The sequence below is a fragment of the Raphanus sativus genome, chromosome 9 (assembly GCF_000801105.2).
Source record: "Raphanus sativus cultivar WK10039 chromosome 9, ASM80110v3, whole genome shotgun sequence".
Lineage (NCBI taxonomy): Eukaryota > Viridiplantae > Streptophyta > Magnoliopsida > Brassicales > Brassicaceae > Raphanus > Raphanus sativus.
Window position 1 is genome coordinate 7,291,279 of NC_079519.1, and position 15,914 is coordinate 7,307,192.

The window sequence follows — 15,914 nt, forward strand, 5'->3', positions numbered from 1 at the left end:
TAAAATGCTTCTTTCTAACAAGAAAAAAACAAAAAGTAATTTATTAAAATAAATAAAAATTATTTGATAAATAAAGATTAAAAAAAAAACAAAAAAGTTATTCAAAATCAAACATGGATTAAAATACGAGAAAAGAAAATTATTCAAGATTTTTAAATTTTTTATTCAGCTTCTCGGTTGATTCCTGTCATTCTTTCGAGATACTTAATTCTAGCATCATCGTCGGGTAGTGTAAGATAAACACGTGCATGTGTCTCATTACTTTGGAGCACAGTCACTGCTCCCCAATACAACGAAGAGTCATATTGAAGACCTGTGAGTGTTTGTAATGAGGCAATTGCACGTTCAAGCTTGTTATCTTGGGCTCGTTCGTAAAGTTCTGTTCGTTTCATGTAGGCTTCATTCGTCACGAAGTCAAATGAAGCCTTTGTTGTTCCTCGCTTACGTGCTGAAGATGAACTACGTGAAGTGTTTCCGTACACCCGTTTGGAACTCTGGTTGTGGGAAGACGGTGTTTGGTTTTGGTTTCTTGAAGGCACATCAGAATCATCTTCTAGATTCACAGTATCCTGTTCATTCTCGGTAGCCGTCTTAGACTCGGTATTCTGATCCACTCCAGAACCTGGATAATATCCATCATCGGTTGAAATGTGTTTGCCTCCAAAAAGTCGATCCAATATGTCGAGATCAGTGAGGGGGTGTGCTCGAAGCTTTGCAGCATCAGGTATTTCCTAAATTAAAAAAAATATTAATTTATTATGTTTTAAAATAAAAAATTGATGAGTTACGATATTCAAAGATTACCTGAATACGATCATTCCACCATTCATCATCCATTTGAATAGCTTTTGTGGTCTCGTGAAATGAAACCCCAGTCATACGGCCCAATCGACGATATATGTCATACAATTTTTTTATAGAATAAAATTTATTTTTCAACGGAAGCCATTCTGGATTTTGACCTGTTGCTTCACGAAATTCGTTTCTAATTCTCATTTTACTTTCTTTTTTCAAAGGACCGGTACGCCAATTTAGTTTTTCCATTTCATTTTCATATATTTCAAGAAATATATGAACCCTGCTCTCGTTCCATTGTACTTTAGTTCCCTTTAATATTAATATCATACATAAGTTAGTCAATAAAACTATATAATCAGTCAATTAAAATAATATATTTAGTAAATAAATACCTCTTTGCCATGTGATGATTGTCCTTGGTGTGCCATACCTATAAGAAAATATACACATTGATAGTTAAATTTATGTAATTTAATATTATAAATAACTACTAATAGCTATAGAGGTAAATTCCTACGTACTGTTATATTTATTCTGTAATTATATTTTAGAATAAAATTTTGATTCTCTTTGTAGACACAAATTTATATATAAATAACTATATTATATATAATAAACTCGTAGATATAATATATATAGAAACCATACCTTTAAACAGTAAGTAAAACGTGTAGATTAATAAGTTTAAAAATAAAATTAACCATAACTATATTGTATATATTCATAAAGAGATAACTACAAAAAATATTTTCAGAGAGCAAAATACCTTCTCGATTGGATTGGATGTGTATGATCAGCAGACTTGTTAAAACTTGAGGCTTGGGAGATGCATTTTTTAAAGTTTACGTTTACGTTTGCTTTGCTTTGTGTGTTTGTGTGTTTGTTTCTGGTCGTAGCTTTTCTTAGGGAGAATCCACTAGAATAGGGATTTTAGTTTCTAGGAAGGAAATAGTAAAAGCAAGTAAAAACCAGTTTCCCTAAAAAATAGGAAATTGTTATAAAAAGACTTATAAATTTTAATGTGTATCGGAAATTTTATAGAAAGAAATTTTATACCCGCAGAAAGAAAATAACACTGATGTATGATAAATAAACGAGAGAGAGTTTCTTATAGAAGAGAGGAAGAGAGGTGTCTTTACAATCGAACGAATTCGTTCGTTTATATAGAGAGTAAAAAGAAAAAGTTACTGTGCGTGCATAGTGACGTGGGCTCCACATAATAAATCTCATTTGTCGAAGTTACGGTGCGTATATCTTTGACGTTGCTTCTTCTTCTGTTTTTCATGTTTATAACACTCCCCCTTGGAGACCAGTGTACCTATCATCTTTTGCTCAACGTTTTTGTTGCCTCGTTAAAAACCTTTCTAGGAAAACCCAATGGGAAAAACCATAGTAAGGTAAAAAGAGTACAACCACGTAAGCTCCCCCTCGAATGAGCAGTCATAGATCCTTCTGATGACGCATTCCAATATTATGAACATGTTTTCTGAACACCGAGGTAGGAAGTGATTTAGTGAAGAGGTCAGCTGCATTGTCGCATGATCGAACGTATCTTACTTCAATCTCTTTCTTCTTCTCGAGCTCTTGGGTGTATGAGAAGAACTTCGGGTGTATATGTTTCGTTCTATCGCTTTTGATATATCCTTCCTTCGTTTGAGCAACACATGCCGCATTATCTTCGTATAGAATAGTTGGCTCCGTATTTTCGTCAATTCCGCTGCTTGAACAGATATGTCGGCTTATTGATCTTAGCCATACACATTCTCTACTTGCTTCATGGAGTGCGATGATCTCAGCGTGATTTGAAGAAGTGGCTACAAGCGTTTGTTTCTGAGAACGCCAAGATATAGCAGTGCCTCCGATCGTGAAAACGTATCCTGTTTGTGATCGGGCTTTGTGTGGATCTGAAAGATATCCTGCATCTGCAAAACCAACCATTGGACCTTTTGAATCTTTAGAGTAAAATAAACCCAAATCAATGGTCCCTTGAAGGTAACGAAAGATATGCTTAATTCCATTCCAATGTCTCCTTGTGGGAGATGAGCTGAATCTTGCCAAAAGATTAACAGCAAATGATATATCAGGCCGTGTACAATTTGCAAGGTACATTAGTGCTCCAATTGCACTTAGATATGGTACTTCCGGACCAAGTATCTCTTCATTTTCCTCAGATGGTCGAAATGGATCACTTTCAATATTAAGTGATCTAACGACCATTGGAGTGCTAAGAGGAGTTGATTTATCCATGTTAAAGCGTTTCAACACTCTTCTAGTGTATGTGGATTGATGCACAAATATACCATTTTGATAATGCTCTATTTGTAGGCCAAGACAATATTGTGTCTGTCCGAGATCTTTCATCTCAAATTCTCCTTTGAGATAGTCTGATGCCCTTTGTATTTCCTTCTGAGTTCCAATAATATTTAGATCATCAACATATACCGCGATTATCACAAATCCGGATTTTGTTTTCTTGATGAAAACACATGGACATATGGGATCATTTACATATCCTTCTTTTGTTAAATGCTCACTGAGACGATTATACCACATACGTCCAGATTGTTTTAACCCATATAATGATCTTTGCAATTTTATTGCACATAACTCTTTCTGTTTGGAACTTAATGCTTCTGGCATTTTAAATCCATCAGGAACTTTCATGTAGATATCTGTATCTAATGACCCGTATAGATAGGCTGTAACAACATCCATAAGACGCATCTCAAGATTCTTATCAGCTGCTAGACTCATCAGGAATCTAAAAGTGATTGCATCCATAACAGGAGAATATGTTTCCTCATAATCAATTCCTGGTCTTTGAGAAAAACCTTGGGCAACAAGACGAGCTTTGTATCTTGTGATCTCATTTTTCTCATTTCGCTTTCGAACGAAAACCCATTTGTACCCAACAGGTTTCACATCTGCAGGTGTGAGTACAATAGATCCAAATACTTCTCGTTTATTAAGCGAATCAAGTTCGGTTTGTATTGCATCTTTCCATTGTTTCCAATCATGTCTCTTTTGACATTCATAAACAGATTTCGGTTCTGGATCTTCAATTTCCTCATTTATTTCACTTGACACAATATATGAGAAAGCATCATCAACATCATCCTTTTCATTTCTGTTCCATATCTTCTTATTATGGATGTAGTTGATAGAAATCTCATGATTCCTTTCTGATTCAGGATGCTCTACTTTTTCAGTATTCTCATCGTTTGTTTCTTCCAAAATACTTTCTGCTATTTTGGGTGTATCAGTCATCTCGATATCCTTTTGTTTTCTAGGATTTTTATTCTTAGAACCAGCAGGTCTACCTCGCTTCAAGCGTGTTTTAGACTCACGTGTATCATTTGCTTTTTCTTGATCATTTGGTACTTTGATACAAGCAGGAGCATTTGCAGCTGGTATATGAGATTTAGTTACCGTCTTGGTATCCGCAAAAGCATCAGGTAGCTGATTTGCTATACTCTGTAAATGCATGATTCGTCGAACTTCTAGTTCTGACTCCTTAGTAGGAGGATCAAGATATAACAACGAAGGTACACTCCATTTGATATCATTTTCTACATTTTTGTTTTCTCCCCCTAGAACTGGGAATACTTTCTCATCAAAATGACAATCGGCAAAACGTGCCGTAAAGACATCACCAGTCTGTGGTTCTAGGTATCGTATAATTGATGGAGAATCACAACCAACATATATTTCCAATCTTCTTTGTGGTCCCATCTTTGTACGTTGTGGTGGTGCTACAGGCACATATACCGCACAACCAAAAACTCTAAAATGGGAAATGTTTGGTTCTCGACCAAATGCTAACTGTAATGGAGAATACTTATGGTATGCACTTGGTCTGATCCGAATAAGTGCTTCTGCATGTAAAATAGCATGTCCCCATACAGAGGTTGGAAGTTTTGATCTCATGATCAATGGTCTTGCAATCAATTGCAGGCGTTTAATCAAAGACTCGGCCAAACCATTTTGAGTATGAACATGAGCCACAGAATGTTCAACTTCAATCCCCGTTACCATACAGTAATCATTGAATGCTTGGGATGTGAATTCACCAGCGTTGTCTAATCTAACTCTTTTAATAGTGTAATCGGGAAACTGTGCTCGCAGTTTGATTATCTGAGTTAGAAATCTCGCAAATGCCACATTTCGAGATGATAATAGACAGACATGTGACCATCTACTGGATGCGTCAATTAATACCATAAAATAGTGGAATGGTCCACAAGGTGGATGTATGGGTCCACATATATCTCCTTGAATTCTTTCAAGGAACTTTGGTGATTCTGTATTAATTTTGGTTGGCGACGGTCTTACGATCAACTTACCAAGAGAACATGCAACACATGTCATTTTATTCCCTTGAGAAATCTCCTGTATTTTCAGTGAGTGACCATGTGAGCTTTCTATGATTCTACGCATCATTGAGGTGCCTGGGTGGCCGAGCCGATCATGCCATAATGTGAAATCTTCTGGATTTTCTTTTATTACAAGATTGGATTCGATTGCATCTATGTAGGTATGATGCAATCCCGAAGGGAGTTCGGGAAACTTTTCCAATATATGTCTTTTGCCATATTTCTCAGATTTCCATCCTCAGTTGCAGACTGAGTATCATATCCGTGACGATAGATATCTTTGAAACTCAACAAATTCCTTTTAGAACTCGGAGAGTATAAGGCATTTTTTATGGATAATCTTGTTCCATTTGGCAATGTAAATTTAGCTTTACCAGCACCTTCAATCACGTCTGCAGGACCTGATATTGTATTGACAATAATTTTTGTCGTTTTTAAATCAGAGAAATATCTCTTTTGTTTCAGAATAGTGTGTGTTGTTCCACTATCTGGTATACATATTTCTCGTATCCGTTTCTTGGATTTTGTTCCACTGGCATTCTGATCCATTTCTGTAATAGTCATAAACATCAATAAAAGAGAAACATGAAATTCATTCATATAATAATCATATTAGAAAACATACAATAATTATACATTAAAGTAATATTAAAAACATCACTATTCGTTTAAGACAGGAAATGTAATAATTATACATGACAATACTGAAGGTTATTTAGTAATCTTATTATAAGCACTTCAGTTCTCTTCAGGAGGAATCTAGTCTAGCTCATTTGCGAAATCAGAGGCATCGAGGTACGATGTCCCCTCAAAATTTTCGGTGAGATTCACTTCCTTAGCTTTGCCTTTCGTGGACTCTTGATATAACTTACAGAGATGTGGAGGAGTACGACAGGTGCGAGACCAATGTCCCTTACATCCACATCTGTAACATATACTCTCACGCTTCTGCGTGGTATCTTCTTGAGTTTCTTTGCCCTTAGGACTTTGTTCGGATCTAACCCATTTGTTAGATCCCTTCCATTTCGGATTGTAAGTTTTTCCACGTTTGCTGTTGAAATGGCGACCACGACCACGACCCCGACTGGTTTGGGTTCTTCTCTCTAAGTTTTCTATTGACGTAGCATTCACTTCAGGGAATGCTTTGGCTCCCGTAGGTCGGGAATTGTGATTTTTGATCAGAAGCTCATTGTTCTTTTCAGCCAACATGAGTGCAACCATCAATTCAGAAAATCTCGTGTACCCGCATTTTCTGTAAATTTCGGGTAGGAAGTGAAGCTGTTTGTGGAAAGTGTTGTAAGTCTTATTCATCATTTCTGCTTCGGAGACAGGGTTACCGCAATACTTCAGGAGTGAAACTATCCTCAGGACAGCGGAATTGTATTCCTCAACCTTTTGAAAATCCTGAAACCTCAGATTTTTCCACTCTTCTAGAGCGTGAGGGAGGTTGACTTCCTTTTGGTTATCGAACCTTTCTTTTAAAGCTTGCCACAGTTCAGCTGGGTCTTCTATGCTCGCATAGTCATGCGTAACATTTTCATCGAGGTGGTTTTTCAGGAAAATTATCGCTTCAGCCTTATGCTCAGGCGGCGATTTGTTACCGATTACAATCGTCTCGGTTAACTTTTTCATAATCAGATAGGGTTTCACGTTTGTGACCCATCCGACATAGTTTTCGCCAGTTATTTTGAGAGCCGGAAACTGAAGATGCTCGATTCTTGCCATTTGCATTTCTAAAAACAAGTATAATAAATTTTATTAGAATTTCATAATATTTAGAATGAACCATTTATATTAATCATGCAAGCAATTACAAAGAGAAACAATGTATAGAAAAGTAAACCGATATTCATCGTAAATTCTCCCGGAGCAAATTCTCCAACGAATAGACCGTAAATAGAAACACAAATTAGAATTGCAACTAAAATCAAAAACGCGCGGATCATCTTTCTTGAGAGAGAAAATTGAGAGAAAATTATTTGAAAATATTTGGGAGAAGATGAATAATTTTTTGATGAAGAAAATGAGTGAGTTATGAGTGTATTTATAGATGTAAAATTACTGTTCATAGCCGTTTGAAAAGGGTAAAATTTTGAAATTTTTTCTTTGTGACCGTTGACGTTAAATCGTTGAATCGAAAATCAGTCTGAAAATATCGTAATAATCAGTCAATCAATTTCAGTAAATTTCACAATATTTTTATATAGGTGAGCAAACATTTATATAATAATCACGATATAATAAACAGAGAAATTTCAATCGCATTATGGTGATAAATAAATTTCCATTATAGTATTAAATAAATTTTGCGGCGGCACAGCCAATCCAAATAATTATGGTGTAATTAACAATCAAGGTTTATTAACGAGGCGACATACCGCCCGCATTAATACAGATAAATAATAATGAATTAAAACAACCATTATAAAATAATGAATAATAATATAGGCGGTATACCGACCATTATAGCAGGGTAAATATGATACATATAAACTTTACCGAATTGCAGAGTGATCGTGCTGATAACGTGTTATAAAAAGACTTATAAATTTTAATGTGTATCGGAAATTTTATAGAAAGAAATTTTATACCCGCAGAAAGAAAATAACACTGATGTATGATAAATAAACGAGAGAGAGTTTCTTATAGAAGAGAGGAAGAGAGGTGTCTTTACAATCGAACGAATTCGTTCGTTTATATAGAGAGTAAAAAGAAAAAGTTACTGTGCGTGCATAGTGACGTGGGCTCCACATAATAAATCTCATTTGTCGAAGTTACGGTGCGTATATCTATGACGTTGCTTCTTCTTCTGTTTTTCATGTTTATAACAGAAATCTATTTTGTCAAAATCATGATTGGATAAAAAGTGGTTTTTGGAAAATCAAAAACCAGAAACTATTTTAGAATCTGCAAACAATCAACCTCTAAAGGCCCCAAAGTATGATATCTTTAGATGGGTTTAACAAAAGCCCATTAAAGTTATGAGAGAAGGCCCAAACCATCCAGACCTCCTCTCGTCTCCGTCGTCGTTGCCTCCTCCTCCTCCTTCAAATCATCCTTCTCTCTCTCTCTCGGTAACACGAGACACTACTACTAATGGCGCCCAGAATCCTACTCTGCGGAGATCCTCTCGGACGTCTCAATCAGCTCTTCAAGCGAGTCCAATCGGTCTCTCTCACACACTCTCTCTATCTCCCTTCTCCCTAGGGTTTTAATCGAAATCCCAATTCTTTCCGCAGGTTAGCAAATCAGCCGGTCCATTCGATGCACTCATCTGCGTCGGCCAGTTCTTCCCCGATTCACCGGAGCTCCTAGACGAGTTTCTCGACTACGTCGAAGGCCGAGCTCAAGTCCCGATTCCCACTTACTTCACCGGAGACTACGGCGTCTCCTCCCCCAAAATCCTCTCCGCTACCTCGAAGAAAGATGAGAATCAAGGTTTTAAGATGGACGGGCTCGTGGTGGCACACAACTTGTTTTGGTTAAGAGGAAGTGGGAAGTTCACTCTTCATGGTGAACAGTGTTTTTTTTTTTTGATATTTGATAAAAAGAATCAAATCTTGTTTGCTGATGTGGATTTGGTTTATGTGTGTTTAGGTTTGTCTGTTGCTTACTTATCTGGTAAAGAGTCGTTATCTGATGGTGGTCAGTTTGGGAAGTACAGTGAAGATGATGTTGATGCTCTTCGTGCACTCGCTGATGATTCTGGAGTTGTTGATTTGTTTTTGACATATCCTTTTTTCTTGAATCTTGAACTGTTGATGGATTGGTTTCTTTTATGTTCATGTCTTTTAGTAATTGTTGGTCCTTAATTAGTTTATTTACTAATGAATGGCCTGCGGGGATTACCAACAGAGCTGCGGAGTCTGATATTCCTGTAGATGTTTCTGATTCCTCTTGTTGTGATTCCAATGTTTCTGAATTGGTAAAGGAAGTTAAACCTCGGTAAGTGGTTTTTTCGATTCGTATGTATACTGTTGTTACTTGGAGTTGTTGATAAGTTTGGAACTTATTTATTGTTTGTGTTTTGTGGTAGTTATCACATTGCAGGTTCGATGGGGGTGTTTTATGCTCGTGAACCTTACCTAAATGTTGATTCTAGTCATGTAACTCGCTTTCTTGGCCTTGCTCAAGTTGGTAACAAAAACAAACAGGTAATTGTCTTTGCTAGTTACTCCTGTCACACGAGCTTGGTAAATGTCTCTAGATTTTGGTTTCTTTCTGCTTTGTCACTCCCCTCCCGAATTTTCCTGAAAAGTATCCATTTCTCTCAGTTGGTATTCTTATATGTATGCATGGTTTCTCCGATACATATATTTTGAATGAAGTCTTTGCAAGAATTGTTTTTTTTATGCATTTACTTTCGTGACCATTGTTACTCCATTTTCCTGTATGCAGAAATTTCTTCATGCGCTTTCTCCTACACCAACATCTACCATGTCACCATCAGAGCTTAGTGCAAAGCCTCCAAACACTACACTCTGTCCCTTTACGTTACGAGAGGGAGCTGCTGAATCGAAGAAGAGATCAAACGACGATGCCTCTGATTCACAGTATTGGAGGTACGATGTCTCGAAGCGGCAAAAGAATGGATCTGATGGGGAAAAGCTCTGTTTCAAATTTGTGTGCTCAGGGTCCTGTCCTCGTGGAGAAAGTTGCCATTTCCAACACAACGCTGAGGCAAGAGAACAGTGTCGCAGAGGTGTTTGTCTTGATCTTATTATCAAAGGTAAATGTGAAAAGGGCCCAGAGTGCAGCTACAAGCATGAGTTTCAAGATTTGAGTGTACAAAGGAAGCCCAGATCTGAAAATGCTAACAGGTATTATACTGAATTATCTTCTAACCTCTTTTCTTGCCAAAATAAATATCATTTTGATTAGAGGCTGAGAAAGTAATTGTTTTTTTCTCAAAATTTGTTTCTCTCAGGTCTAAAGAATGCTGGTTTTGTCTATCAAGCCCGAGTGTGGAGTCACATTTGATCGTCAGTGTTGGGGAAAGTTTTTATTGTGCTCTACCCAAAGGTTCACTAGTCGACGACCACGTATTGATAATCCCGATAGAACATTTGCCCAATACTCTGGTTTTGTCCCCTGAGGGTGAATCAGAGCTCAGTAGATACCAAAATGGTCTGAGAAATTGTTATAAGAGCCAAGGAAACGATGCGGTTTTCTTTGAACTGGTCTCTAAACGTGTTTCTCATGCTAACCTTCAGGCAAGAAAAATTTCAATTGCAAATCAGATAGATCTTTAGGGTTGTAAAGTTGCTTACATTAGTTTGATTTATTATATTTTCTGTAGGTTGTTCCTGTACCATCATCCAGAGCTCGTCTTCTTCCTAATATATTTAGCCTTGCTGCTGAAAAACTGGGCTTCAAGCTTGTGACTAAAAAGTGTAAGCTACATCTCTTGTTGTTTCTCTTCTCTATCTTATCGAATCATAGGACCTTATTTTTCATAACTCAGATTATACCTACGTTCTGCTTTTCCATTTTGAGTTCTTGTACTAAATTATGTTAAGTCTTTACCGCAGTTAGTGATAGTTCCGAGGGCAGAAAGTATCTGCAGAAGGAATACGATGCAGCTTTGGGTCTCTTCTATGTGGAACTTCCTGATGGAACTGTGTTATCACACACCCTGGAAGAGAACGAAGTATTCCCCGCACAATTTGGACGTGAGGTAAACTATTTTATGCAGTACCAGGCAACTGTGATTATGATACTTAATTAATATCTCGATTTCCTTAGATTAAATCTTCCACTTGCTGTCAACTTATGTTAGTGATCATCCACAAGAGACATTGCATGACTAGGCCATATTATTTATAAGTTTTGTATTCAGTTAGATAGATAATATTCATGGTGCAGACAGGATTATCCGGTATATTTTGTTGTCTGGATAATGAATTTGGGTTTTACAGGTCCTAGCAGGGTTGCTAAAGATACCAGATAGAGCAGACTGGAGAAACTGTAAGATTAGCCAAGAAGAGGAGGCAAAGCTGGCTGAAGAATTCAAGAAACAATTTCAAGAATTTGACCCTTTTGAGTAACCTTACTGAATTATTGTTATTATCTTATGCGCATGAATCAAGCTTAACTCAGTGTCCAGTGCACTCAGGTATTCTGCTACTGCTCCAGCATGGTACCAAAAAATTCTAAGATCTTCCATCATGTTTCAATAATTATGTTTCCTGCTAACCCGCCTTTACTTCACATTTTCAGTAGGTCGGGAGCTGAATCATGAGATGCCATCGACATTGAAAGGTCTCTCCATGTATGTTTAGAAACAGGTTCCTAAACAGTGTAGTTTTCTCTTGTATACACTTTCTGTTGATATATTACCTTTTTTAGAAGAGTGATCACCGCAGAAGCACGTGCTTGACCTTTTTTCACCTAAACTAGTCATTGTCCTTGGTCCCCTTTTATTTTTCTTGTTGGTTGGTTAAAACAAAGTACCCTTATTTTTTTCTACTCTACGGTAATCTCTATCATTATTACCCAAGATGGTGTAAAAAATAAAGCTCTTTCATAGAGAGTATAAACAAATAACCAGTTAGTATCTGATTAATTCTGGTTTCATCTGTAAATCAATAATAACTTGGTGAAACCAAAAAAAAAGACTTTGTGAAACCGGGTTTAGTATTTAGAACAGTGAAAGTGAAGCTGGTTTTAGTGAATCGGATTCAAGCTCTGCATATGAAGTATGGTACCTTGACATGAGGTTGGCCAACACATGGTAAAAGAAGAGAGAGACATCATCTTTTAAGTTCAGCTTAAATAGTGTTGCAGCTTTAGCAAAAGAATAAAGGAAACAAAGGAAAAGCTACACCAACTGGTAGTAACCAAACCCTCCTATAAAGGGTTTACAGATTCTGTCTAATACGCACATGGCTCTTACCTTCTCATTCCTTTAAATGTGAAAGTGAAATTTTGTGGTCCCATGTTTAGGGTCTCTATATCTCTATTTAATTGCATATCAACTACTATATAACTTTCTGGTAATGTATCTTAATTGCATCTTTTTATAGACTAGTTTACGCAGATTTGAGTCGGTCTCTTTAAATGCATCAACTACCTTCTGTGAGAGGGAACAAAATGCATCAACCACCATTTAATTTTTCATTAATTTAGGTTAACTGCATCTTCTTAGATTAATTAATATTTTTTGTTTTTAAGTTTTTTTTTGGAAATTCTGAATATTAATTAAATAACATGATGGCATTGGCACCAGCACTACTACCTGTACTGTACCGACTCCTTAGTCGGGTCCAGTTCAGAGTAGAATATTTATTTAAATCGGTGGGTTTATAGTAATTAAATTGTCACGAGTCTCGACAAGGTTTTTTCGGACCATCTCACGACCATTCGGAAAGATCGCATGATGCCTGTATTATTTTATATAGAGAGGCTATAATCATAGATATATTTGACCAAAAAAAATCATTAGATATATTAGATTTCTACGTTAATCTATACATTTGACCATTCTATTACACTCTTTATAAACTTCATTTTTTGTTAAGCGTGGGGATTTTGATATTGACTTCGATTTTTGTTCGGCTCAAAATCTTCTTCGACTTAAATATGTTTGACTCTTTTATATGTATGATTCGAATAATATGTATGTTTGAACAGTAGAGAAACAAAGACTTGACGTCATTGTCTGCGATCACTTGCTTAAAAATAAACGACAAATCCCCAACTCAAATCTGATCGTATGGATTGCATTTGTCCCCACACAAGACACCAAAACTACGATCTGCATTTCTCGCCACTCCTTGCAATACTACTATTATTCTTATGGTTTTATTGTTAGTTGGGTGAATGATGAACCGCTGGATTTTTTATCGGTGCGTTGAAATATATATGTTTTAAGCGAAAATCGCATAAAAAACCCTCAAAGTGTCACTTACTATCACTTTAAACCTTGAAGTTTTTTCACTAACACTTTTAACCTTCAAAGTGACATTTTTATCATAAAAAAACTTCAAAGTAAAAAGTTGACATGTTCAGCAGGTAATTTTTCAAAAATAATTATTTAATTAATAAAATAAAAATAAATACATAAATTCAAATAATAAATAAAAATCAAAAATTTTAATAAAATTCACAAAAATGAAAACATAATAAAAAATTTTAACAAAACAAAAATAACTAAAATTTTAATAATAAATAAGATTAAATTTAAATAGAGAAGAACTAAATAAAAAGTTCAATTTTATTTTAAAAATAAAAAATTCAAAATATTTTTTTAACAATATATTTTTCAAAAAATATATTATATCATCGTGGACAATAACAATTTCAAATATATCACAAGCGACAATGATGGTTTCTGATTTTATTTAATTTATGAGTTTTTATTAATTTTTACGATTTTTGTTTAATTTTATTTTTTTTTATTTTTTTTATTTTTTTTTAAAATAATATTATTTAAAATATTATTTAATTAGTAAAATAATCAAAAATTAAATAAAAATCAGAAAATTAGATAAAAGTCGTAAATTTTATAAAAATCATAAATTAAATAAAAATCAGAAAATTAATTAATATTTAGAAAATTAAATTTTTAAAATAAATAACATCAAATTAAAAAACAGAAAAATAAAAATTCATATATTCCAAAAAATGAAAATTCAAAAGTTTGAAAAAGATTTTTCTGTCATTTTCAACGATGATGTTGGAAACTATCATTGGAGATATGAAAATTATTGTCATTATTAATGGTTATGTGAGAAACTATCATCGTCACTAGTGAATTTTGAATTTTGAATTTTCTATTTTTTTTTAAATTGTAAACTTTTTATTTAGTTCATCTCTATTTAAATTTAATCTTATTTATTATTAATTTACTTATTTTTATTTTATTAATATTTTAGAAAATTATTTAATTTTAAAATATTTATTTAATTTTCTAAAATTTTAATTTAATTTTTTGATTTTTTTTCATTTTCGTAAATTTTATTAAAAGTTTCGATTTTTATTTATTTTTTGGAATTTTATTTATTTATTTTGTTTATTTTATTAAGTAAATAATAATTTTTGAAAAATTACCTACTGGACCGGTCAACTTTTTGCTTTGGAGGTTTTTTATGATACAAATGTCACTTTGAAGGTTAAAAGTGTTAGTGAAAAAACTTCGAGGCTTAAAGTGATAGTAAGTGACATTTTGAGGGTTTTTATGCGATTTTCCCTATGTTTTAAAAGATTATTTTTATTGTTATGAAAATAATGGGTTAATCCAGATTTCAGTTTTGTTTTATTACGTTTTAAGTCTTTAACTAGTGACAACGGAACTGATTCTTTCACCACGTGTTTTGCGATGTTTTTTTGGGTTGTTGATTAATTCGCTTGGTTTACTCGTCTGCCTTATGAATGCAATCTCTTGATTAACATATTCAGCCCCGTTCTTGTGTATTGATTATATAATAGACCAAGACTTATACAGTATATGCCTTTACGATATGCAACTTTTTCCCTATCTTTTGTATTATTAACCCCATTGTTTCTTTCGAGTCTGAACTTAATTTTGTACCCAAAAAAGTTTGAACTCAATTTTAATTTTTGAGCTTCATACTGTTATATATCTAAGTGAATGTGTGCAGTATTTTATTTAAACCACTGCACTTGTTTATATGAACAATTGCAACTATATAATAAACCTTGAAATCATTGATGATTGCAATTTTTGGTAATTAACCATATTGATAGTTGGTAATTAACCATATTGATAGTTGCAATTATTGGTGATTAACCATTGCAATTTTTTTACTAACCATTGTAACTCTTCGTTAACCTTTGTATTTTTTGTTTAACAATTACAACTATTGGTTGCAACGTTAATTTTTAACTCTCTATAAAAGTAAGTATAGGTATTGGCAATGAAGATAGAAAAATAGAATCTAAATAGTAGAAAGTAATTGTAGTTTTAGAGGGAGAAAAAGAAAAAAAAAATTCATTGTTCAAAAATTAACAAAGATCTTTGAAGAAACACATATAGACATTAAAGTTTTTTTTGTTTATCTTGTATCTTAGTCTAAAACAAGAGTGAGACTTTGATTGTCTTATCCTACAAAGAGATCCGTGTAACCCAAAGTTTGGAATAGAGTCGGAATACTCTTTAAGGATTCAAGTATATAATTCACAATTTTTCGGGTTACAACCCAATATAACCAACAATCTTAAAGAATATTTTCTTGTGAATTATGTCTGGTTTATCAGTACGAGAGATGACATCGAAGTTTGAAAAATTAGATAAGTTTGAGAGATTATATTTCCGGAGATGGAAAAAGAAGATACATTTTTTCCTCACAAATTTGAACGTAGTGTATGTTCTAAGCATGCCTATGTCTACCGCACCAGAGAATGCTGAGAATGATTCTTTGGATGAGGCAATGAAGCAACTTAAAAAAGTGCTAAATATTTGAAAGGAAGCATTAACTATGGTTTGTCATATGTCGGATTTCCTTTGGTGCTAGAAGGATATTCAGATGCAAGTGGGATTACCAACATAGAAGATCATTCTTTTACAAGTGGTTGGGTGTTTTTACTTGGGAGAGGTGTCATTTTGTGGGCTTCTAAGAAGCAAACTTGCATTACAAGTTTGACCATGGAGTTAAAATTCGTAGCATTTATCGTTGCTGATAAAGAAACATAGTGGCTAAGAAATTTAGTGTATGAGATTCCATTGTGGACGAAACCAATATCACAAATTTCTATCCATTATGATAATCAGGCTACATTGGC

At 34.3% G+C, this 15,914-nt stretch overlaps 3 protein-coding genes across 3 annotated transcripts; 1 reads left to right on the forward strand and 2 right to left on the reverse strand.

Moving 5' to 3' along the window:
• Nucleotides 1-27: 27 nt before the first annotated feature.
• On the reverse strand, nucleotides 28-1,674 carry LOC108824636 (uncharacterized). The gene is made up of 4 exons (XM_056993630.1): nucleotides 1,565-1,674; nucleotides 1,191-1,228; nucleotides 805-1,107; nucleotides 28-731 (listed from the first exon to the last, which is right to left on the reverse strand). The coding sequence occupies exons 2-4, from the start codon at nucleotides 1,224-1,226 to the stop codon at nucleotides 162-164; spliced, it is 909 nt and encodes a 302-aa protein (XP_056849610.1). The 5' UTR covers nucleotides 1,227-1,228; nucleotides 1,565-1,674; the 3' UTR covers nucleotides 28-161.
• Nucleotides 1,675-5,744: 4,070 nt separating this feature from the next.
• LOC108824637 (uncharacterized) lies at nucleotides 5,745-7,174 on the reverse strand. Its single transcript, XM_056993673.1, has one exon. It carries the CDS (start codon nucleotides 6,900-6,902, stop codon nucleotides 5,931-5,933), a length of 972 nt encoding a protein of 323 aa, XP_056849653.1. The 5' UTR covers nucleotides 6,903-7,174; the 3' UTR covers nucleotides 5,745-5,930.
• A 1,005-nt stretch (nucleotides 7,175-8,179) lies between these two features.
• Nucleotides 8,180-11,642, forward strand: LOC108823408 (zinc finger CCCH domain-containing protein 64). Its single transcript, XM_056995277.1, has 11 exons — nucleotides 8,180-8,339; nucleotides 8,411-8,684; nucleotides 8,769-8,899; nucleotides 8,995-9,116; nucleotides 9,208-9,325; nucleotides 9,570-9,991; nucleotides 10,099-10,384; nucleotides 10,471-10,564; nucleotides 10,703-10,848; nucleotides 11,090-11,286; nucleotides 11,391-11,642. Exons 1-10 carry the CDS (start codon nucleotides 8,268-8,270, stop codon nucleotides 11,216-11,218), a joined length of 1,794 nt encoding a protein of 597 aa, XP_056851257.1. The 5' UTR covers nucleotides 8,180-8,267; the 3' UTR covers nucleotides 11,219-11,286; nucleotides 11,391-11,642.
• The last annotated feature ends 4,272 nt before the right edge of the window (nucleotides 11,643-15,914 follow it).